The sequence below is a fragment of the Puma concolor genome, chromosome E4 (genome assembly GCF_028749965.1).
Source record: "Puma concolor isolate L17-30 chromosome E4, mPumCon1.1.hap2, whole genome shotgun sequence".
Lineage (NCBI taxonomy): Eukaryota > Metazoa > Chordata > Mammalia > Carnivora > Felidae > Puma > Puma concolor.
The window spans coordinates 26,471,239-26,495,040 of record NC_141683.1 but is presented as its reverse complement, the minus strand read 5'-3'; the positions used below and the strand labels follow the sequence as shown (position 1 = coordinate 26,495,040).

General features: G+C 41.5%; 1 protein-coding gene and 1 long non-coding RNA gene across 5 annotated transcripts in view; one reads left to right on the top strand and one right to left on the bottom strand.

Annotated features, from left to right (window-relative positions):
- Positions 1-21,553, bottom strand: part of RBBP5 (RB binding protein 5, histone lysine methyltransferase complex subunit) — a 36,464-nt gene extending 14,911 nt beyond the window's left edge. The window contains exons 1-5 of one of the 2 annotated variants that reach the window (XM_086694310.1): positions 21,389-21,553; positions 10,734-10,759; positions 9,647-9,819; positions 1,481-1,621; positions 518-680 (exon numbers count right to left, since the gene is read on the bottom strand). In XM_086694310.1, the coding sequence (XP_086550436.1) occupies positions 518-680; positions 1,481-1,621; positions 9,647-9,819; positions 10,734-10,759; positions 21,389-21,407 (522 nt within the window). In that variant the 5' untranslated portion in view covers positions 21,408-21,553. The remainder of the gene's footprint in view (positions 1-517; positions 681-1,480; positions 1,622-9,646; positions 9,820-10,733; positions 10,760-21,388) is intronic. The other variant, XM_086694311.1, reaches the window with a different exon arrangement.
- A 258-nt stretch (positions 21,554-21,811) lies between these two features.
- The window catches only part of LOC147572515 (uncharacterized), a 42,871-nt gene continuing 40,880 nt past the window's right edge, over positions 21,812-23,802 (top strand). For all 3 annotated transcript variants that reach the window (XR_015246034.1, XR_015246035.1, XR_015246033.1), the window contains exons 1-2: positions 21,812-21,947; positions 22,883-22,977. This is a non-coding gene — a long non-coding RNA (uncharacterized LOC147572515). The remainder of the gene's footprint in view (positions 21,948-22,882; positions 22,978-23,802) is intronic.

Genomic DNA, 23,802 nt, shown 5'->3' with positions numbered 1-23,802 from the left:
GGTCAGCACAGAGCCCGACGCGGGGCTCGAACTCACGGACCGCGAAATCATGACCTGAGCCGAAGTCGGCCGCTTAACCGACTGAGCCACCCAGGCGCCCCAACAAACTCTTAAGCTTTTAAAAGGGACCTGAAAGCCCAGCTAAACCTGACTTCTACTCCACAAAACCATACGTTAAGCTGGCCTGAATTATACAAGATTTACAGAACCAGGCATTAAAACATTTTCAACAGATGTATTCTACTGTATGCTATGACTCTTAACTTTTATAATTGAGTAACAGCCCCCCATTACTAGCATCCAGCAAAAGGCCCTTCCACCCCTTCCTAAGGCTGAATTAATCCCTCACCACGCTAAATCAAAAGAACAGAAATTATTATGAAGGCATGAGAGGAAAACAGGCTACATCTGCCATCAGCAGGAGACATGCGTAGTCCAGGGATAAAAGAAACGTCAAAGGAAGCAAAACAAGTAAATATGAACGACGGACGCTTATTTCACTACCTTCCAGGCTTACCTTTCCTTTTGCATTTCCTGTATAGATATACTCCCCTCGCCTATCAAAAGATGCAACCACGTTCAAATCGGAGTCATCGTCTACCGGCAGAACAACATGCTTGGAATCTGAAAGGGTCAACATGACAGGAGCAGATTTCATGGGACACACGAGAACCTTGTTCCTGTTTAAAAATATGAATAGTACATTGGCTGTTGCTTTGGTATCAGAAGGCTAATTCTCTTGCCCTTTTCCCTGATGCCTGTCACTACCTTCATCAACTCTCCCAGCCCAAGCAAATTTCAAACGCGGAAAGGCCTAAAGTCTAAGTGTCTAGTAACAGGGAAATAAAAACAACTGAGTACAGCAACAGGATGTAATCATTAAAATTAAATATGAAGTGGTAGCAAACTAGTAGAAATATGTATGCAACAAGGTAACTAACAAACTAACTAAAACCATGTAAAAATACATATTTACGTATATCTCATACGCACGTAAGTGCCTTGTGAGCTATAAAGCACGATGTAACAAGCTTTATACTTAAAGAGACCTTGACTAATAGAGAACCCAGAAAAATGAAAACAGTTATGTTTGGGTAATGGAATGGTGGGTAACTCTTTTTCTTAAATGTAGTTGGAATACTGAACTATTTCGGTCAAAAGAAATTCAAATAACTGTCAGGGGTAGGGAGGGACGGGAGGCGTGGAAAGCTCCAGGTCAAGGACCCGTTATTATACTTATTCCTACCTCTGCCTGCTTCCAACGTCTTAATATTGGCCAGTTTTTAATTATATAGCACTCACTCTCCTTAAGATCTATTCAGGAGAGCCAACCTAGACAGAAACATTATTTTATGTAGAAGGTTTGAAGAGATGTGTACTTTTGCCTCCTAAAACCTTAAACTGAAATTGTCATGAGCCTGGAGCTAGTCCATACAGAATCAGACCCTGCCCCAGGAAAGAACAGCGCAGATTAACATACTGATCTCGTGGATGGTACTGGACTTTTAAGATGGGTGAAGGGAACCGAAACCTCTGGTCACAGTCGCCTGAAAGGACATCCCACTGTGACACTATGTTATCAGTAGAAGCACTCACGAGCTTATGACCATCTCGACTCCAGCTGGAGGGGGAAAAAAAAAAGAATTTAGCACATATTCTAAGTTAAAGTACACTGTAGCGCTCTCATGGATAAAAATGCAGAGTCACACACGCCACCCTGGCTGCCGGAGTCAAAAATATTTCCTTTTTTAACATGCACTCAAATCCACAACAAGCTTTCCCAACTAAGCGATAAATAAGAACGTCTACATGACATCTTTATATGTAGTAACAAAAGCTCTTAATAGCTCAAGATAACACTACAAGTGGCTCCAGGAAATAAAAGACTCAAATATTTTAGAAGAGTCTACAATTTGCTAGCCCTTAAGTGTTGACATAACAAGCATTTTTCCCCCCTTGGGGGAGGGCAGAGAGTATCTGAGCTTTCTGAGGTTGTCTCAGAAACAGCACCATCACAGTGTAAACAAAACAGTAAAAATAAGTATCTGTTATTTAAAATAACTAAAAAAGGAATCCTGCTAAGTATAGCTAAACACCCTGGACAATACATATAAAACAAACAAAAAGACTCTCAAAGGCAGAGAAAGAGAAAAGACAGACTGGCTAGAGACTACAAGATATGAGGAATGCCACAACAGAAAGTTCCCTGGATTTTATTTTGCCTTATATATCCCAGACCAAGTGATGGAGAAGCCAATACCCAGTAATACCAATGGAATCACACAAATAAAGCCTCAAGAAGAGCGTGCTTTCATGAGCCAAAGGACCAGGAAAGGACAGCCCAGAGAGACAGAAAAGTTTTAGGCAATAATTATCCCGGCAATCACCATTCGAAAAACTGCAGCCCCACCTCCATCCCAGTCAACGAGGTCTAAATAGAATCTAGACCTCCACTCTTGCCTGGGTATAGCAAGGCACCCTTCCCCACTAACTGTGTTGGTGTGAGATAAAGCTCAGTGGGCCACCAGATTGTAATGAGGATTCCCACTGCAGTGTAAGTGGAGGCCACATGGGGAACAGGAGGAACAAGACACTCCTATGCTTCCCAGCCAGGATGGAATCAGCCTAGGAGGCCAGTGGAGAGGCTGAACTTCCAACCCCACCCAGCATAATGATGCCAGATGAGAAGCCTGGACTTCTAACCCATCTGGCAGTTAACAAGATGGCACCCTCTCTTCTCTGTGGGTACAGTGTCAGAGGCGGCCAGCTAAAACACAAGATTTAAATAACCTCTACAATCTCAAAACACAATACCCAAAATGTTCAAGTTTCAAATGAAAATCACTATCAACCCAAGAACAAAAAACAGCTCAACTTGAAGGACAAAAGACAGTCAACAGATGCTAACACAGAGAAGACGCACATGTTACAATTATCTGACAAGAATTTTAATAGTCATCATAAATATGTTGTAACAAGCCATTATGAAAATGCTTAAAACAAACAAACAAAAAAAACCCCAGAATGTCTCAGCAAAGAAATAAAAGATATAGAGAAGAAGAGCTGAAATAGGAAGTTTATTTTTTTTTATTTAAAAAAATTGTTTGTTTTTGAGAGAGAGCGAGTGCGCACCCGTGCACACACACACACATGCACACAAGTAGGGGAGGGGCAGAGAGAGGAGGACAGAGGATACAAAGTGGGCTCTGTACTGACAGCAGCGAGCTCGATGTGGGGCTCGTACTCATGAACCATGACCTTGACCAAAGTCGGATACTCAACTGACTGAGCCACACAGGTGCCTCTGAAATGGGAATTTTAGAAGTGAAGCACACAACTAAAATAAAAAACCCAATAGATGGGTTCAGCAGCCAATGGAGAAAAAAGAGGAAAGAATCAATTAACTGAAAGACAGAATAATAATTAGCCAATCTGAATTAGAGAAAATAGAGACTAAAAAATGAACAGAGCTTCAGGGATTTGTGGAACTACAATAAAAGATCTACTATCCACACCATCAGAGTCCTAAAAGAAGAGAAGAAAGAAGGGGGCTTCAAAGTATTAAAGAAATAATGGCTGGGGCGCTTGGGTGGCTCAGTCGATTAAACATCTGACTTCGGCTCAGGTCATGATCTCACAGTTTGTGAATTTGAGCCCCACATCAGGTTCTGTGCTGACAGCTCAGAGCCTGAAGCCTGCTTTGGATTCTGCGTCTCCTTCTCTCTCTGTCCCTCCCCTGCTCTCACTCTGTCTCTCTCAAAAAAATGAATAAATGTTAAAAAAAAAAATTAAAAAAAGAAAAAAAAGAAATAATGGCTGACATTTTCCCAAATTTGGCAGGAGATATAAAACCTACAGATTCAAGAAGCTGAGCAAACAAACATCAAACAGGGTGAGCTCAAAGAAATCAACTCCAAGACAAAGAGACAAACTTCTGAAACCTAAAGACAAAGAAAAAACAATCCTGAAAGCAGCAAGAGAGAAAGGACATTTTATCTATGGGAACAATTCACATGACAGAAGATTTCTCATCAGAAACCCTGGAAAAAAGTACAAGGAACACATTTTGCAAGTGCTGGAAGAAAAATACTGCCAAACCAGATTCTATTACCAGCAAAAATATCCCTCAGGAACAAAGAGGGAATCAAAACATTTGTCACCAGAAGATCTACCCTAAAAGGATGATTCAAGGAAGTTCTCTAAACGGAAAGGAAATGGTAAAAGAAGTAATCTTCGATCATGAGGGAAAAAGAACAATGAAGAGATTAAAATTTAGGTTTATAACATCCATTTTTTTCTCTTTAGCTTTGATATTTGCAGCAAAAATTGTAACACTGTCTTATGTGGGTCTCAAAGCATACAGAGGAAATATTTACAACAATTATACATGAAAGAGGATAAACAGAGATAAGGTTTCGACACTTCACTTGAACTGGGAAGATGTCAACAGCCAGTGGATGGTGATAAATCAGGCGTACACAACATAATACCTAGTATCCACTCAGGTGACACAAATATCCTGCAGCAGTTCCCACTTTTTTATTTTTTAATAAAGTTTATCCATTCATTTTTGAGAGAGAAAGAGGAGAGCAAGAGCAGGGGAGCAGCGGAGAGAGACAGAGAATCACAAGCAGGCTCCACACTGTCAGCACAGATTCCAATGAGGGGCTTGAACTCATAAACCATAAGATCGTGACCTGAGCCAAAGTCAGACGCTTAACCAACTGAGCCACCCAGGCACCCCTACAGCGGTTCCCTCTTTTCCATGGCAGATACAAAGACCCTGCAATGGATGCCTGAAACCATTAATAGTATTGAACGCCACATAGACTGTGCTTTCCTATACATACACACCCATGATAAAGTCTGATTTATAAATTAGGCACAGTAAGAGATTAACAATAACTAATAATAAAATAGAACCATCTTAACAATATACTGTAATGGAAAGTACGTGAATGTGGTCTCTCCCTCTTGAAATCTCTTAATGTACTCTACCCACTCTTCTTGTGATGATCTGAGATGATAAAACGCCTGTGTGAAGGCAGGAAGTGAAAACGATGTAGGCGCTGTGATGTAGCATTAGGTTGCTACTGCCCTTCTGACAGTATGTCAGGAAGAATCATCTGCTTCCTAACTGCGGTTGACCACAGGTAACTGAAACCACGTAAAGGGAAACCACAGGTAAGGGGGACTACTGCAGATAAAGTGGAATTCTAAAAAATGTTCAAGAAACCCACAGGAAGGTGGCGGCGGGGGGCGGGGGGAACAAATGAAAAACAGAAGGGACATACATACGTACATATATAAATAAATAAAATTTAAAAAACAAAAAAGAAAGAAAAACAGAAGGGACAAAGAAACCCCAAACCAGTATTTATCCAAATTTTGCAAAGAAGAGACGCTGCTACCGAGGAACTTAGCAGGCAATATACCTCTGTGGTTAAGAACACAGGTTCAACAGTCAGACTTAACCTGAAGCCTACACATTACACATTCTCGCTGTGTGATCTTAGTCAAGTTCTACACCCTCTCAGCTTCAATTTCCTCGCCTATAACATGGGAGCAATATTATCTACCTGGCAGAAGACTGTTAACAGAATTAAGATCAGTATATATACAGTTCTTAGCTCAATGACTAGCACATGACAAGTGCTCAAAAACCATTAACAATTATTTGTGTCAGAGACAAGATGAATGTACTCCCAGACCTGGGACTGAAGAGGACAGGGAAGGCTGGGGTAAAATAAGGAAGTGAATATAAAGGGATCAAGAGCAAGTCTGCATACAAAAGGACTCTCTCCCACCAGCTCTAGAACACCTGCAGTCTAACCCCTCAGAAAGACAAGCAGAGGATCCTTTCAGAGAACGTGAACATAAAAAAAGAAGAGGTTTGAAGACGCTCTTTTGTTGAGGGTTCCTAACAAAAAAACCAGCGATCCACCCCATTTCAGTGAAGGGTAAGAGAGTGAGCTAAACTTGCAAATACTGTAACAGCATGTCCGTGGATAAGTTCTGAAATTAACAAACCAAGACAAAGATACATGTTAATTAGAAATATGAAGATAAGTATCAGAAGAAATAGACAAAAAAATGAAAGCACAGAGGGCTGGCGTAGGGAGAAACAAGGGACAGCTTTTATTGTTGCTCTTGTGAGCCTTATAGCACGATCTGACTACAGAACTGAGTGCCAGTTCTTCCATTTTTTCTTTAAACCCTTTTGTATTATAATATCCTTTTTCCCCCCACAGCAACCTTGTATTTCTGTTAAATTAGAGGGGGATCCAATTTTTAAAATTAATTTAAAATTAATCATTAACTAAAAATCTTTAATTTAAAATTAAACTATAAACAAGTGAAACCTAAGAGAGGGTCTCCCATTAAAAAAAAAAAAAACTAACAACAATATATTCTACAATTCCAAATTCTACAAGGAGGTACAAAATTGGAAGCTGGGGCGGTGGGGGGAACAACCAGAAGCTGGGAACATAGCAGTAAAATGGCAGACAAGGTTCATAAATCACAGCACTTACCATCTCACAGGAAGGTACTCATAAAACAAGTTATTTGCAATAAAATAATAGGAGACACGCAACCATGATGTCAAACTACCGTTCCCCCCCCCCCCCCCATGAATATCTTCATCCAAGCCAGAAATCTGAGGATCCTTTTAATCTCCCACTTCCCTCATTCTCCGTTGTCTGCTAAGGACTAGGACTCTTATTTCTGTCCATTATCCATCGGCAGCACTCAGCTCCGGTCCTACCACAACCGTGCTCATCATCTCTAGCCTGGATCCCTGCGCTTTGCTTATCTTCATTCTCTGTCCCCTTCAATCTCTTTTCCACGGGCTATTTTATTCTTTTTTTTTTTTTAACCTTATTTTTATTTATTTTGAGAAAGACAGAGCCAGCAGGGGAGGGACAGAGGGAGAGGGAGACAGAATCCCAAGTAGGCTCCGCACTGTCAGCGCAGGGCCCAATGTGGGGCTCGAACTCATGAACCACGAGATCATGACCTGAGCTGAAATCAAGAGCCAGACACTTAATCAACCAAGCCACCCAGGCATCCCTTTCCACGTGCTTTTTTATAGAGGTTTTTAAAATCATTTTAATTTTTTTTACAAAAAAATTTTTTTTTAAATAAAAAGCTCATCGTGTCATTTTCTTTCCTACAATATCTTAATGACTTCACGGTTACCTACAAGGTAAAGTTCAAACTCACAGTATGGCACACAGAGTCCTCTTTGGGGATCTGTTTACTGGCTCTTGCCGTACCCCATCCCCTGCACCACAATCCAGCCATCCTGAACTACCTACAGTTCCCCATCGTCCTGTGCTTGTCTGAAGCTGATGTACCTGTGCCTGTGCAGCATCCTCTGCTTGGACTACAACTGGCAAATACCTACTTATCTTACAGGTTTGAAGTTAGAATTATGTCACCTAGGAAGCCTTTCCTGACCACTGTTCTCAGTACATGGGTCATTTCCTCCTTTGCCTCCACTAAATCTCAAATACAGTTCTTGTATAGGACCCATAAAGCTTCAGTACTTGCACATGGTACGTAATTCATGTTCAGTGTTTGCTGAATGAATGAATATATAAGTGAAAAAGTTTATGCACAAAGACATTCACTAAACATGTAGCAGAGAACCAAAGAATTGTTAAATAAATTACAGTTCATCCATGAGAACATATATAGCCATAAAAAAAGTGTTTAGAGGCTATGTAAGCAGGAAATTGTCTGGACAGGGTTAGAGAGGAAAAAAGCAAAATATAAAAGAGAATACATTACAATTACAAATTCTGTTCTCTAAAAACCATATATAGTGGGGTTCCTGGGTGGCTCAGTCGCTTAAGCATCTGACCCTTGATTCTGGCTCAGGTAGTGATCTCCTGGTTCATGGGTTCAAGCCCCACATCAGGCTCTGCGCTGACAGCGCAGAACCTGCTAGGGATTCTCTCTCTTTCCTGCTCTTTCTGCCCCTCCCCAACTCGTGCACACACACTCTCTCTCTCTCAAAATAAATATACTTAAAAAAAAACTATATATAGAAACATACTAAAATCTTTACAGTAGTAATACTTGGGTAACAGAGTACTATGGGAGACACTAATTCTTTCTGTTTTGCTATATTTTCCGTAATGTTCTACATGATTATATATTATTTTACAATAAAAATATATGTATATTTTTTAACAGGTAGGAGTGCTAAGATTGGGATGAGGCTGCACAACTCTGTGAATATATACAAAACCAGTGAATTGGGGGCGCCCAGGTGGCTCAGTCAGTTGGGTGTCTTGACTCGGTTTCAGTTCAGGTCAGGATCTCACGGTTCTTGAGTTCAAGTACTGCATCAGGCTCTGCAGTGACAGCATGGAGCCCGATTGGGATTCTCTCTCTCTGCCCTGCCCCTGCTCATTCACCCACTCTCTCTCAAAATAAACAGATAAACTTTAAAAGAAAAAGAATACCAGTGAATTGTACACTTTGAGTGAATTGTATAGTATGTGAATTATATAGATTTTAATCAAGCTATTAAAAACATACGCATTTATTTATTTCAATATTGCAAAACACAACAACAGAAAAAAACGAAATGCAAAGGAAATGGAAAAGCTCTAATGGATCATGCAGGCTGGTCCTCTCATTCTGCATAGTAGAGACAAGTTTTGGCCGAAGCTAGTTCATTAGGCCGTCAAACCTAGACTGGGATTCAGGCCTCCCCACCATCCAGGGCCTTACAATGTCGCTGCCACTTCCATTTACACAAAAGGAAATATGTCACAGTTCCATTAGATCTGATGAGGTACTTGGGGCGCCTGGGTGGCTCAGTCGGTTGAGCGTCCGACTTTGGCTCAGGTCACGATCTCGCGGTTCCTGAGTTCAAGCCCCGCATCAGGCTCTGTGCTGACAGCTCAGAGAGTGGAGCCTGTTTCAGATTCTGTGTCTCCCTCTCTCTCTCTGACCCTCCCCCGTTCAGGCTCTGTCTGTCTCTCTCTGTCTCAAAAATAAATAAACGTTAAAAAAAAAAAAAAATTAAAAAAAAAAAAAAGATCTGATGAGGTACTGTTTTGGGTCCCAAGTTCCGTTAGAAGAAGAGGTGCCCTACAACAAAACCTTCCAAAGCAGATACGGTAGTCTCCAAGGGGAAGAAAGAAATCAATGGGCATTTATTTATATTACATTTTAGCTCAATCTATTTGATAGAAAAGCTGAACTACAATTCAGTGAAGGAACAGACAGTGATCAGTGGAACTCCTGGAACTCAAGAACCTGGACAAAGCTGCAGAAGAGGATTTCCAAGGTTCCCTCCTAATCAAGATTTTCTATTCTAAACCAAAGGTCAATATCACAAACAGGACTACAGCCGCCATCTGTAAATATCTCATCTCAGTCCTGAAATAGTCTCAGACAGGGCCTGATTTGGATCCACAAGTACAGGGAGTCTCTCCCCCACAAAGGTGCTTCGAGGACAGCACGGGTTCAAGGTCTACAGACACTAGGAGAAACGGTACTACTAATGAATGAATACTTAAAACTCTAAATATTAAAATATCTAGTAAAGTGAGATTGGCAATTACACAGCTGGCATTCGTCCCCCTAACTCAACTCATATTCCACATATCATGTTAAAATTCCTTACCATAAAGAACAGACAGGATGGATGTGTGCACTAATTATTTTAGCGATGCCTCTCGTCAAGAAATCCCAGATGACAATTCGGCCATCGTTACAGCCAACTGCAAGCAGTGTGCCCCACCTGTTAAAGGTGCAAGTCAGGGCCATGCTGATACAATCCAAAGTTCCATCGGCTTCCTAAAAATTAAAACAAATACAAGAATATACACAATAATACCCCATAATAACCAAATTATTTCTTCAAGGTTCTCTCTCATCTATGACGCTTCTGTTTAATTTACATTATGACATATACCAAAATAATCTCTATATGTGTTCTTACACTTATTAAGCTAGACAGAACAAGGAAATATTTATAAAAGCTAACAGAGAATGTTTAGAAACAGATGTAATAAATCTCATACATTACCAGTACAACTCTGTGCACACTGTGAGGGGCAATTAGGCAAAATATAACAAGATTCATTAAAGGAGTCATGGTACTGACCCAGTTATCATAGTTCTCGAGATTTATTTCAAGAAAAATAATGTAAAACAAAATCACTAGAACAGCCTGCCTGTGCAACATCAGGAAAGTCAAATACATATTTTATACTCCTATCAAGCCATTTAAAATAACGACTATGATGACTAAAATAATGACTAAAACCATAATGACTATACTGAAACGCATTCCAAGTATTACAAAATATTTTTACATTTAAAAAAGTGTAAAGCACACTTGGAGCACACACGTTATTGCTATGCAAAAACACTGATTCAAAGTAGAAAAACACAGAAAAAAATCTAGGTACAGGTGATGGTACAGTTTATGAAAAATCCTTCCAAGTATTTTTTTTTTTAATTTACTGGGAAATGAACTATTTAAGATTTACAACATTATGGTGAGGTTTTCCACCAATGCTGCCTATTTCCCCTCTCCTCGAAATAAAGCACCGAGTTCCTTATTATAGCAAAAGAGGTACCACCACAGTTAATGCTGTCCAAAAAAAGGGGGGGGGGGGTGAGGGGATCAAACTACATTTTCCACCCAAACACAAAAGCTAGCCAGTTACCATATTCCTAAATTCACAGTAATACTATACTCTTACCTCTGGATAATTCTGCCCAAAGGACTCTGCAACAAAGCAAAGAAAGAGTTCATGGAGCATGTGCAACACGTGGAGGGACCCCTCCCCCCGCCCCCGCTTAGGGCTGGTGGATGCAGTGGTTCGCAAAGCGTGGACGGGGAGCTGCCTGGACGGGCCAGGGACTTCAGGGGGTCACACTTATTTTCATTATCAAACCAAGATGGCATTTGACTCTTTACTCTCAATATCGCTTACGTTTACAGATGACTTGTCCTGAGGCCCCCCAATCAGTGATATTGCAACAGAGTGAATGCAAAAGTAGATGCGAGAATTCTGCCAACTTCTACTTAGGCAAGCATTAAAGACAATTTGTAAAATTGTAAAACCATGCTATTATTCTATTTTTTTTTTTTTTAGAAAATCGTTATTTTTCATAAAAATGTTACCTATAAACATAATGGGGTTTACTGGTAATGGGGTTATCATGGTTATTTTTAACTACAAACTTTAAAAAAATCTAGTCTGCCAAACGTCTCTTATCCAATGAACTCTCTAAAGCCTCATTAATAGCAGCCAACCAGCAGTGACCATTTACCTTCCTAAGAATGACATTTACGTTGTAGCATAATCTGGTAGTTGATTAAAGATGCAATTCTCTATATGAAGTTCTTAAGCATACAACATTTGGGTGCCAATACCCCTGAATGCTTTTCCTGTATGAAATGCTGCATCCACATGGGAATAACAAACGTTTCGAGCTACAGAGGATGGCATGATTACCGCCTGCTTCTCCGAATTTTCACGTCCACAGCAACACCGTCTTTGTCGGCATTTACTTATACAATTACCTTAGTATTTCATCATGGTGGCTTTTAAATTTTTTTTTTTTCAACGTTTATTTATTTTTGGGACAGAGAGAGACAGAGCATGAACGGGGGAGGGGCAGAGAGAGAGGGAGACACAGAATCGGAAACAGGCTCCAGGCTCTGAGCCATCAGCCCAGAGCCCGACGCGGGGCTCGAACTCACGGATCGCGAGATCGTGACCTGGCTGAAGTCAGACGCTTAACTGACTGCGCCACCCAGGCGCCCCACATCATGGTGGCTTTTAAAGTATACTCTGAGAACTACAGGTCCATGAAAGTTGTTTCAAAGGGCACTCAAGTAAGATTTCATTTTTTTAAAAAAAAGAAGCCCAGTGCTTTGACAAAGAAAAGAAAAAAAAAAGTTTGGAAACCAGTTCTATTACATTCTGTCCTTGAAAAAAATTGAAAACCAAAGAGTGAAAACATTAAAACTAATCAAAACACAGGCCCTACAGTAAAGAACACTGAGAGGGATGAAACTAAAGGTAAACGCCCCCAGAAGGTAATTATCTTGATTATCTACTGTGAGCCACATTTACGGTGGCTGACTGCATTCAATTATGAAAGAAAAGGGTGAACTGAAATGATGAAACCAGATCAAGAGGTTTTTGAAAGAACTTTTCTCAAGTTACCAAACTAATACGTGTAAGTAATACAGCAATGTGTAATTAAAAAATGGTAGTTTCCTCCCTGCAACCTACTCAGCAAGGTACAAGTTTCCATATGTTTCTATATGCTTATTTGTATAAGCAAATCTATAAGCATATATTTGTATAAGCATTCATATATTTACAGCTGTTTTTTAAATAAAACATGACACATACGATGGGACTTGCTTCCTTTAACAATGTAACCTATACATCTTTCCAAATCAGTAAGATAGAAGATCTATATTCACATGGGTGAGAAACAAACCAAAAAAAAGTATTTATCCAAAAATTAAAAACAACACAAACAAAAAACCACAATCTGGGAATATGAAGTACTCTGGAAGGAGCAGAGTGTGACCTTCTGTGTTGTGATAAGGGAAAACCACATACAAGATTCTGAGAAAGTCCAGAATCCAGGGATCATTTTAATGTCTGATTACCTCTCAACACAGACTACCCCTTGTATTTCTGGTTTATGTTTTTCGGGTGGGTTTTTCTTCTTTGAGGATCATCCTAGTTAACAGAATAACAATAAGGAGTTTAAAGGAGCACAACGAGAAAGTGACATATAAAAAAGATGAGGCTAATCTGGGGCAGTTTTGTTGGGGGGCCTGAGCAAGACGGCTGTCAGGCAGGATTACAGGAGCACAAGGCCCTTTCCTCACAGAATGCTCAAGACTGCTGTCATATGCTCCATGTTGCCACCACACCATTTAATGTCATGATCAGATTTCTTAGGTTTTAAAGACCACGCAGGAGGGAAAAAGATGCCCAGAGACGTGGATGCCAAAAAGAAACAAAACCCCCGTCAGAGACTGAACTTCATAATACACTTGATACAAAAACACGAGTGACTTCTATAGCAAAACACATCATTTCCAAATCTGACAAAACTGATTACAGAAGAAAAATCCTTGACTGGATCAGTAAGTAGAGAACACACTGAAAGCCTGTTAAAGACATACCATTAAAAGGGGGGGGGGGGACACAGCAGACCCTTAAGGCTTTTGTGACCAGTTTCTCCTAAATCTCAAGCAGCAGATAATTACCACGCTATGCAAGCTATTTCCGTGCAGGAAAAAAAAATATCAGTTTTTTATAAAACCAACACAACTGATACCAAAACTTCATGGTGACAGTACTAAAAAGAAAACAATTTTCTCAACATAAATGGTACATAGCATTTCACTTTTAGATTCTGCAGACTTGAATCGCAATTTCTAGCAGCATTTACAATTATAATCAAACCCTAAAGACAAAGCATCTGGAGTGTGTTACTGTACCACTTAAGAAGGCATTATGGTATAGGAGAGGGGAAAAGGACCAGGGGTAGGGCTACGGCACCCAAACACCTCCACGGCATAATGAACTCTGATGTACTCCCTTAGTGAAGAATGTTTATACCAGCGATACAATCCTATCAGTAGATGCTGAAATCATCTAAAACTCCATAATGGTTTCTAATAAAAGGAACAGAAGACTACAATAAACGATAAAAATCTATCAAAAACACGGACGATTCTCATTCCAAAAGGTGCAACGTTAAAACCGTTTCAATTAGTATCGGCAATTAGAAAGGGATATATCACCATTAACACCATCTTGGTGGTTCCAACCAAAGAAAATGAAATAACTGGTTTAACCACTGAAAATAAGGAGATAAAACTATTGCTCTTTCGCTATTATTGAATACCTAGAAAACACAAGAGACTCAAATAAGAAAACTACTTAAATTAGTAAGAAAATAGGGAGGGGTGTCTGGTTGGCTCACTCAAAAGAGCCAGCAACTCTTGATCTCCGAATGGTGACTTCGAGCCCCAGGCTGGGTGCAGAGATTACTTAAAAATAAATAGATTTGGGGCGCCTGGGTGGCGCAGTCGGTTAAGCGCCCGACTTCAGCCAGGTCACGATCTCGCGGTCCGGGAGTTCGAGCCCCGCGTCAGGCTCTGGGCTGACGGCTCAGAGCCTGGAGCCTGTTTCCGATTCTGTGTCTCCCTCTCTCTCTGCCCCTCCCCGTTCATGCTCTGTTTCTCTCTGTCTCAAAAAATAATAAAAAATAAACATTAGGGGCGCCTGGGTGGCGCAGTCGGTTAAGCGTCCGACTTCAGCTCAGGTCACGATCTCACGGTCCGTGAGTTCGAGCCCCGCGTCGGGCTCTGGGCTGATGGCTCGGAGCCTGGAGCCTGTTTCCGATTCTGCGTCTCCCTCTCTCTCTGCCCCTCCCCCGTTCATGCTCGGTCTCTCTCTGTCGCAAAAATAAATAAACGTTGAAAAAAAAAAAATTAAAAAAAAAAATAAATAAATAAATAAATAGATTTTTTTAAATTTATAATATAGAGTAAGGTGGCTTAATACAAGAAAAATATTCAAACATTAATAGCTTTTCTCTACATTAGAAATTAGTACCCAAAAATAGAAATACAAGGAAAAATTCTACTCACAATGGCTACAAAACATAGAAAATATTTAAGGAAAGGGGCGCCTGGGTGGCTCAATCGGTTGAGCGGCCGACTTCGGCTCAGGTCAGGATCTCACGGCTCGTGAGTTCAAGCCCCACATCGGACTCTGTGATGACAGCTCAGAGCCTGGAGCCTGCTACGGATTCTGTGTCCCTCTCTCTCTTTGCCCCTCCCCCACTCATGCTCTGTGTCTCTTTCTCAAGAATAAATAAACATTAAAAAAAAATTTTAATATTTAAGGAAAAGGTAATAAGGCAAGACACAGGACACATATGAAGAAAAGTATAAAATCTCAGGTAAGGCCATTTTGGGATGGGAAAACTTAATGGCTTTCCCTAAAAATTAACATTTTATGTAATTCTAGATGGATTAAAGACAAATGTAAAAAAAAATCTAAATGTATGGTAAAGCCGCTGATATATGATAAAGGAGGCATTTCGATTTAGTGAAGAACTTATTTAACATACAGGGAATGACAAGTGACTGTTCATCTGGAAGGAGATGGAAGTTAGGAGGAAAAAAGGTTAATTCCTCTCACGTTACATGAAAATTTCAGGTAAATTAATGTTTTTAAACAACAAAAATCTCTGAAGAAAATCAAGGAGACCACATGTATAATCTAGGGTAGGGAAGACCTTAACCAAGTGAGGAAAACTAAAAGCGAAATTCGTTTGATTAAATAAAAATTGAACATTTTACGTGACAACATAGTCAAGATTTACAAAAATTTGCAATGCAAATAACTGATAGGAGTCAGTTATTTACCTATCTTATAAAGTTACCTATCTTATAAAGCAAGTTTATACAATAAGGAAAAAAAACAAAAAGAGCATGCATAAACAAACCATAGAAGAACAAAATCAGACGCCTCTGAACAGAGGAAAACATATCAAACTCAGCTGTAGCTGGAGAAATGTAAATCCAAATTAGAAATGAGATACCACTTTCATCCATCAGACAGGAAAATTTAGAGCGAATACCTGCGGGCGGAGGGGAGGGCAAAGGAACATTTCTCCACATTACTTGCAAAAATGGGAATTGTTATAGCCTTTGAGAAAAGGGATCAGCATCTATTAAAAGCAAAACACACGGGCACCTGGGTGGTTCGGTCAGTTGAGCAGGACTTTGGCTCAGGTCATGATCTCACGGACCCTGCATGGGGCTCGCTGCTGCCAGCGCTGAGCCCGCTTCGCAGAGCCCATTTCAGATCCAGTCCCCCTCTCTCTCTGCCCCTCCCTCGCTCGTGTTCTCTCAAAAATAAACATTAAAAAAAAAATGCAAAACATATATAGTCTTCATCTCAGCAATCCTACAGTCGGAAATCTAATCTCCACAGATGTAAACACAACAATGGGACAAAGTACAGATATTTTAAAGTATTGTTTTCTAGGTGACCAAAAAACAAAGAAAACCTCCCCAAACTGGAAATAAGGTAAATGCCCATTAATAGCGTAATGGATGAATAACATATGCTGTATTCAAATATACTAATAAATTACACAAATATCTTAGAGAAATCTGCATTGGTGTTACTAAGTAGAAAAAAAGGCAAACCACCAAGTGTACATTATATAATCTCATTGTTTTTTACCATGTGCATCCACACACACACACACACGTATATATAAGCATAGAGAAAAATATGGAAGGAAATATGTGGGATTATCAACAAAAAGGAGGAGGCAAGGAAAAAAGACCACTTTTTTTTTTTTAATTTTTTTTTAACGTTTTATTTATTTTTGAGACAGAGAGAGACAGAGCATGAGCAGGGGAGGGTCAGAGAGAGAGGGAGGCACAGAATCCAAAACAGGCTCCAGGCTGTTGAGCTGTCAGCCCAGAGCCCAATGCAGGGCTCGAACCCACGGACCGCGAGATCATGACCTGAGCCGAAGTCGGATGCCCAACCGACTGAGCCACCCAGGCGCCCCAAGACCACTTTTTTTTTTTTTTAAAGCATGTAAATTTCACAATTAAAATTACTTATCATGAATGTGTATCTACATGAACGCATTAAAAACCATCGAATCTAGTATCTCCTAACGTGTAGGAATAGTATCCTACAGTGATAAGTGAAGAAAGTTTCAAATACTGTGTATAAAAAGGTTCTATTTCTGTAAAAAAGCTGAAACAAAGCCCTAACAAATGTGTTTAAATGTCTGTATGAGCAAGGAATAAGCTAGAAAAGGATAATCATTAGACGTTACCATTTGGGGAAGGGGAGAAAGACGGTTCTTTCCGTACGCATGTCTGTACTGTCTCCACTGCTGTGGTAAGTAGGTGCTGTATTTGTTCATTGGAAAAGCAAGAAACTAAAGAACCTCAATGAGCTTTCCAGACTTACGCCCCTGCTGGCTCATCATTCTTTGAAGAGCTCAAACCTGCATCAGCAGCCCCCACTTACTGAAGGCTCAGATGTCAGACTCTGTACGAAGGTCTTTTACATATTGTCACGAGGCCCTCTCCGTTCACTACTAAGTGACAACTACGGTCACCGGCCAGGCCCCAAGACTTGACCTTTACTGCCCACCTGCTTGTACTCACCAACCTACATCCCACATTTTTCCTTGAGTTCTTCTTTCCGGCTGATCTCTTCACTCAGGCAACTGGAAACCAAAACCACCCCTCAAGAGACAGGGCCCAGACGGGTTAGAGAGGAACCCCTGACTAGTGCCTGTGTAGAAGGCCCACGGAGGGACCTCCAACTTTACCTCACTGTAATACTAAAATCTCTGCTCAAGGAGGAACACAAGCCTCATTTGCACAGCAGTGCGTGTACAGGTATGTTTCCCCAACACGCCCCGTGGGCTTATGCCCGCCTCTACAGGAGATGCTACGGCTTCCCACCAAAACATTCATCCTAACCCTATAAAGAGGGAGCCATGCACCCTTATTCAGAGTCGTAGCTTTGGAAGTCACTCCCCGTGATCTCCTTATTTGCCGCAAATACAGTTTGCTTTGTGCACAACTCCACCTGGTGTATCTTATTTCAATGTTTTTCAAACAGGACTCAATCCACCACAAATGGATAAATCAATTTAGTGACACCCAACAAGTTTTTTAAAACTTTAGGACAGAAAAGAGGACATTGAGCATGACAAGGATTAAGTACAATTTTGAGAGGGGAGCCTGGCTGACTCAGTCAGTAGAGCGTCAGACTTTGGTTCAGGTCATGATCTCGCGGTTCGAGTTCGAGCCCCACATTAGTCTCACTGCTGTCAGCGTGCAGAGCCTGCTTTGGATCCTCTGTCCCCCTCTCTGCCCCCCCACCCCCCGCTCATTCTCACGTGCGCTCTCTCAAAAATAAACATTTAAAAAATCTTTTAAAAAATATAATTTTGAGAAACATATATATTTGTATACATGATAGGTTGTGACAGAAAATACATTTCTTACTGTGAGTTATAAAAATAAGCTTGAAAAACTCTTATTTTAACTTTGTATCTCCAAGTGCATACTGTCTGATACGCAGCAAGGGCTCAAAAGTGATTGCAGAAGTAGGGGCGCCTGGGTGGCTCAGTCGGTTGAGCGTCCGACTTCAGCTCAGGTCATGATCTCACAGCTCGGTGAGTTCGAGCCCTGCGTCGGGGCTCTATGCTGACAGCTTGGAGCCAGGAGCCTGCTTCGGATACTGTGTCTCCCTCTCTCTGCCCCTAACCCACTCGCATTCTGTCTCTGTCCCTCTCAAAAATAAATCGTTAAAAATTTTTTTTAAGTGATTGCAGAAGTAAAATCAGTACCTTGCCTGTTCAAATTAAGAACACATTATTCCTTTCGTTTATCCGGCCAGCTATTCTTTTGCATGCTCCCACAGTCACATCACTTCTGTTCCTTTCTGCTTTTTAGCTGCAATCATGAACTTTCTCCTTTAAAACTCAGTCACTTCCATAGCAATGTGTACCTTCTGGATCAGCCTTCTTTTAAATTGTCTAACCTTCCAATGCTAAATACTCCTAAGTTTCACTGTCACGAATCTCCTGTATCATTCAAAAAAAACCTTTACTGTGATTCTGCTATCTCTTTCAACATACTAGCCTATCTAACACCTTTCCTCCATCCTTAAATTTCTTTTTTACTTTTTTTATTTTATTATTTATTTTGAGTGACACAGAGGGAGCATGAGCGGGGGAGGGGCAGAGAGCTAGAGAGAGGGAGACAGAGACAGAGAATCCCAAGCAGGCTCTGCACAGTCAGCACGCAGAGCCCAATGCAGGGCTCGACCTCACAAAACTGAGATCGTGACCTGAGCCAAAATCAAGAGTCCGGCGTTTAACCAACTGAACAACCCAGGAGCCCCCCATCCTTAAGTTTTTAAAAACAAGGGTCGACTTTTAGCCTCCACCCCACCTCCCACACCTTCCTAAAATGATGGTCATTTGATTTCTGCTCAAGGTGCTGCAGGACTGCCTAGGACTATACAGAGCAGGTCTTTCTCAGTCTCAAGTGCTCTACAGCAGGCTTCGGACAGCAAACCAACCAACCTGTATCCTCTTCCACCTGGACAAGGACAAACATACGGAAGCACTCAAAACTACGCTAGCTCTGGGCGCCTGGGTGGCTCGGTCATTTGAGCATCCGACTTCGGCTCAGGTCATGATCTCACAGCTTGTGAGTTCAAGCCCCACATCAAGCTCTCTGCTGTCAGCGCAAAACCCGCTTTGGATCTTCCGTCCCCCCCCCCCCCCCCCCACCCCGGCCTCTTCTCCACTTGCTCTCTGTCAAAAATAAATAAATCTTTAAAAAATATAGATGCCGAACTCATAGTAAGTACTATGTAACTCTTAATCTATCATTTATTCCTCCTCATCACCCCTGAATATAGGTCATTGTCCAAGATTCTGCCCTCAGCAGTTTTCTTTTTCTGCCCCTCCCACCTTCTCCCTTGGTCTTGTCAACTACTCACAAGGTTTCAATAAGCCCACCTGTAGGAAAATAACAGATCACTCTCGTAAATCTAAACCTATTTCCTGAACCCCAGATCCACCCTCAATGTTGTCTCTTCCCAATTTCCTTAAATGTTTGTCAGTAATACCGTCATTGGCTCCCATCATTTTCACTTGACTGTTCCTCACCACCAGCACCGCCACCACATGCAAGCAATTTTCAGATTCTGTCAACTCTACCTCCTCAGTGTCTTTTTGTTCCATTTCCTAGCTCAGACCTTCTTTATCACTCATTTACTCTGGCCCTCCAAACTGTTTTCACACCATCCAAGGCTCAACAACACGTTGCTGTCAGATGAAGGAGGGAGGGAGGGAGGGAGGGAGGGAAGGAAGGAAGGAAGGAAGGAAGGAAGGAAGGAAGGAAGGAAGAAAAAGAAAAGGAAAGGAAGGAGAAAAGGAGAGGAGAGAAAGAAAGAAGGAAAGAAATGAAAAGAAAAGAAAGAGCATAGCTCTGATTAAGTTACTTACCAGGTGAAAAACCCTTCAATGCATCTGCCCTACCTTCCTTAAAAAGCACAGACTTTTCAGCTGGGCATTCAAGAGCTTCCACAAAACAGATGGCAGCAACCCCATCTCTTGGCCTTCTCTTTATTCACAGTACACACAACCTGGCCAAGCAGGAACATTCTTTAGGTGTTCTCTCACTGATGTCTTAGCACATTCCTAACAAGCACTCCTCCACGTATCTTCACACTTCAGTCTGTCAATATTTTACCAATCTTAAATGTCCACTCAAAACTCCAACTCCTCCAGAGGTTTCTTTGTTCCTGGTTACCTTTCTTCCCCTGCCCCAAAGATACTCACTCGCTCTTCTAAGTGTTCTTAGACTTAATGACTCTTAAAGGCCTGCCTGCATTCTGTAATATATATTATGGCTATTTACATAATCACCTTAATCTCCCTGCTTAACAAAAAGCTCCTTAAAGGTAAAAACTATTTCTGAAAAATCTTGGGGGCCCTTTAAACATCCAGTACAGCTTCTGATTTTTTTTTTTTTTAAGAGAAACTTTACAGAAAGTCGTTTAGGACTTCTGGAAAACTTCAGACATCCCTCGGCTATCATGCTAAACACCAAATGAAATCCTAGAAGAAAGGACCCACGGTTTTTAAACAACTTGGGTAAGGGGTAAAAATCACCCAAAGAGAGGGTGACAAAAGACAAATGCCTCTGTAGCTCTCAGTGTTTTACACACTGTCCCTGGTAGTTAAGGAGCTTAAATGGGAAGCCAAGATAACTGGATTCCAGTGCCACCTATGCCATTTACTCACTTAGTGCCCTCCAATCACTACTGTCTAAGACTTTTTTCATCTGTCGAATAAGAGACTTCAACTAGATCTTCAAGTTCCTCTCCTTGGGCATCCCGTGTTTCTACAAAACAATCTAACTTGTCCAAGCACCCAAACCCCTGACAAGTCTTCAAAGCTTCACCTAAGCCTCACATCCTTAGATTCCTGATTTTCCAATAACTCTGGTCCTGCCTGCTCTGGGCTACTTCAGCACCTTCGATCCTTGTGATCAAATCGAAGTCACAAACTGTCCCTGCCGCTCCACAACTGATCTGAAAGTAGCCTCGGGAAAGGCAATGCATTCTGCTCAGGCAGAAGCTGGGCTGCCTCCTCCCGCTGCTGCTCCATAATAGGAGCGCCCAATGATCCACAGCAGAACTATGTGCCTAAGGTTGCAGCCTGAGTCCCTCCCGACCAGGCTCCCTCCTTTCCAAAACCAAAGGGTTTTCTAAAACGCAACCACAGCCCTCCTCACCGAGCAACTCGAGGTTCATCCCTGAGGACTCTGGCCGCCTGGTCTCAGCTCCAGGAACGACGCCTTTTCCCCCCACCGCCTGCTTTCTGAGATGTGCGTGTAAGTGGGGGCCGCCGCAAATAGCTTAGCGCAGGCTCCGGAGACTTTCTGGTTTAGAAGACCCCGCGGCTTCCGCTTTCTTCCCCCGCCTTCCTTGTTCGTTTCAAATGAGCTGTCCATACATACGCCTAATCAAAAAGAAGAACTAACTCGGAATCACTTGAGTATGATGTTGACTAAGGGGCGAAAAAGCTATCGTCACTTAGTACTTTAAGAAGTGCAGTAATTCGTGGCCGTTTTCGCCCGAATCATGTAGGCGAACGAGAAACTTCAGGCATATAGCTAGACTGCTAGTCCTTCCTGTGTTGTGTGTTCAGCCGCGTTGTCCCGGCCGGCTGCTTCCGATGCCCTCAAGAAAGGTTCCGGGCAAAGTCCGACGGATGTAGGAAAGCGGGAAAGGTCGGCTGTGGTGCACGGATGTGGAGCGGAGCTATAGTCCCCAAGGCGCGTGGTCGTTTGTGTATGTTTCAGTCTCGGGAAAATTACTTCCTATTTGTAAAGATACGTCATTGGTCCCACAGAAATGTACGATAGCTTTTATTAGGCCTCTGTCTCAGGCTTTACCGTGTACCCAGCGTTGACCAGGACACTGAAAATGAATTGGAATGAGAGGTGGGCTGAGTTCTCACGAGCTCTATCCGACAGGACTGTGGTGAGATACACAAAGCAATTAGAGAAGGCCAGTTGATGGTTGCTCACGAAGAACAAATTCTTTTATCAACAAATTTCAACTATGGGTTCTGTGGGTTATCAGAAGGAAAAGAGTGGTGTAGGCTTACTGTAAAAACAGGACTCGAGCTAGATCACCCTCTATAGATTTAATGCCGATAATCCCAGCTCCACCCCTTACTAACCCCGCCCCTTGGGCAAAGTTTAATTCTCTGCGCTTCAGTTTTCTTCTATGTAAAATTGGGGGTGATGATAATGCTAGTACCTACAGGGTTATCGTGAAGATTAAATGAGCTAACACAGATGAAGCGCTTCAAACGGCAAGCGCCCAGTAAATTTTAGCTATTATTATTTACAAATCCCTTTCCCCTGAATTACCTCCCTTCCTTGAGGCCCTTAAGGGAGATCTCAGCCCCATTGGACCAAATACAGTGATTGAGGCTCAGAGATATTAGGCAGTTTGCGTTCCTTCTCGTATCCAAAACGTTGCCAAAATGCCATGTAAAATATTCCACTGCCAACAACGGTAAGTAAGTGTGCAGACACTCTTACAATCATTCGTTACCAGTTCTCTCAAATTCTGCCAATTGGATAAGCGGGGAGATGTCATTGTGACATTTATTTCGTGATGAACTTTTCACATGCATAAATGTGTATTAGTTTCTTCTGTAGGGTGGCCTGTTCATTCACTTTGCTTGTCTTTTGAATGGAGTATTTGTCTTGTAGGATAATTTAAGTGAAGAATAATATGATCGGATTGATGTTTGAGAAGGAAAACGAGGATATCGTGGAGTAAGATTGATTCGAGAAGTGGAAAGCAGGTAGGAGGTCACTGCAGTAATCCTGTGGAGAGACGAGGAAGACCCGACTCAAAGACCCCTCAGGAAAGAGGGAAAGAGGAAGGCAATGCGTTCAAGAGAGGGGTAGGAGACAGAACTGACAATGGAAAGGTCTTTTGTATTTGGAAAGCAAAGGAGGTCAGGAGTCTGACATGACTTCTGTGTTTCTAGTTGGGGGGGCAGGGGGTGCTCCGTTTGACAGAGCAGACAATGCAGGAAAAGGAACAGCTTTGGCCAAGATAGATGGGGAGTCCAGACTGGGACATGTTAGGCCTGTGAGCAACTCAAGTAACCATACTGAGTTGGAGTTCACAGAAGAGGTTTAGGCTAAAGATCGACTGCACTTCATCAATTCTAATATGCGTATATTAAATGTGGCTCCCCACATTTAAAAATCTCTTACATTTAATTATACCTCATAATTATTTAGCAGTGGGGTTTTTTCTTTCTTAGTGCTACATAAGATAACTGTGTTTTACAAGTCACGGTTGCTTTGATTTGATGAAAAACAGCATAATTGGTGGACTCTGTTTTACAAGTGTTAGTTGGAGTGTATTAATAGACCAACTACAAAGGAAGGTACCCAGATTTGTATGTTGAAGGGGAGAAAAGGAAATGTAACAATTTTCCTTCTTGGCTTGAAGCAACTTTTAGCTGTCATTCAGACTTTATATGAGAAAAAAAAAATTTCTTGACTAGGTTGAACTTCCATCTCATTAAATACTTTTACAGATTCTCCCTAAATTAAGCCAGCTGGTATTTACATCTCCTACAGGTAAAAATCAGGAATTTTCTGAGCGGAGCACC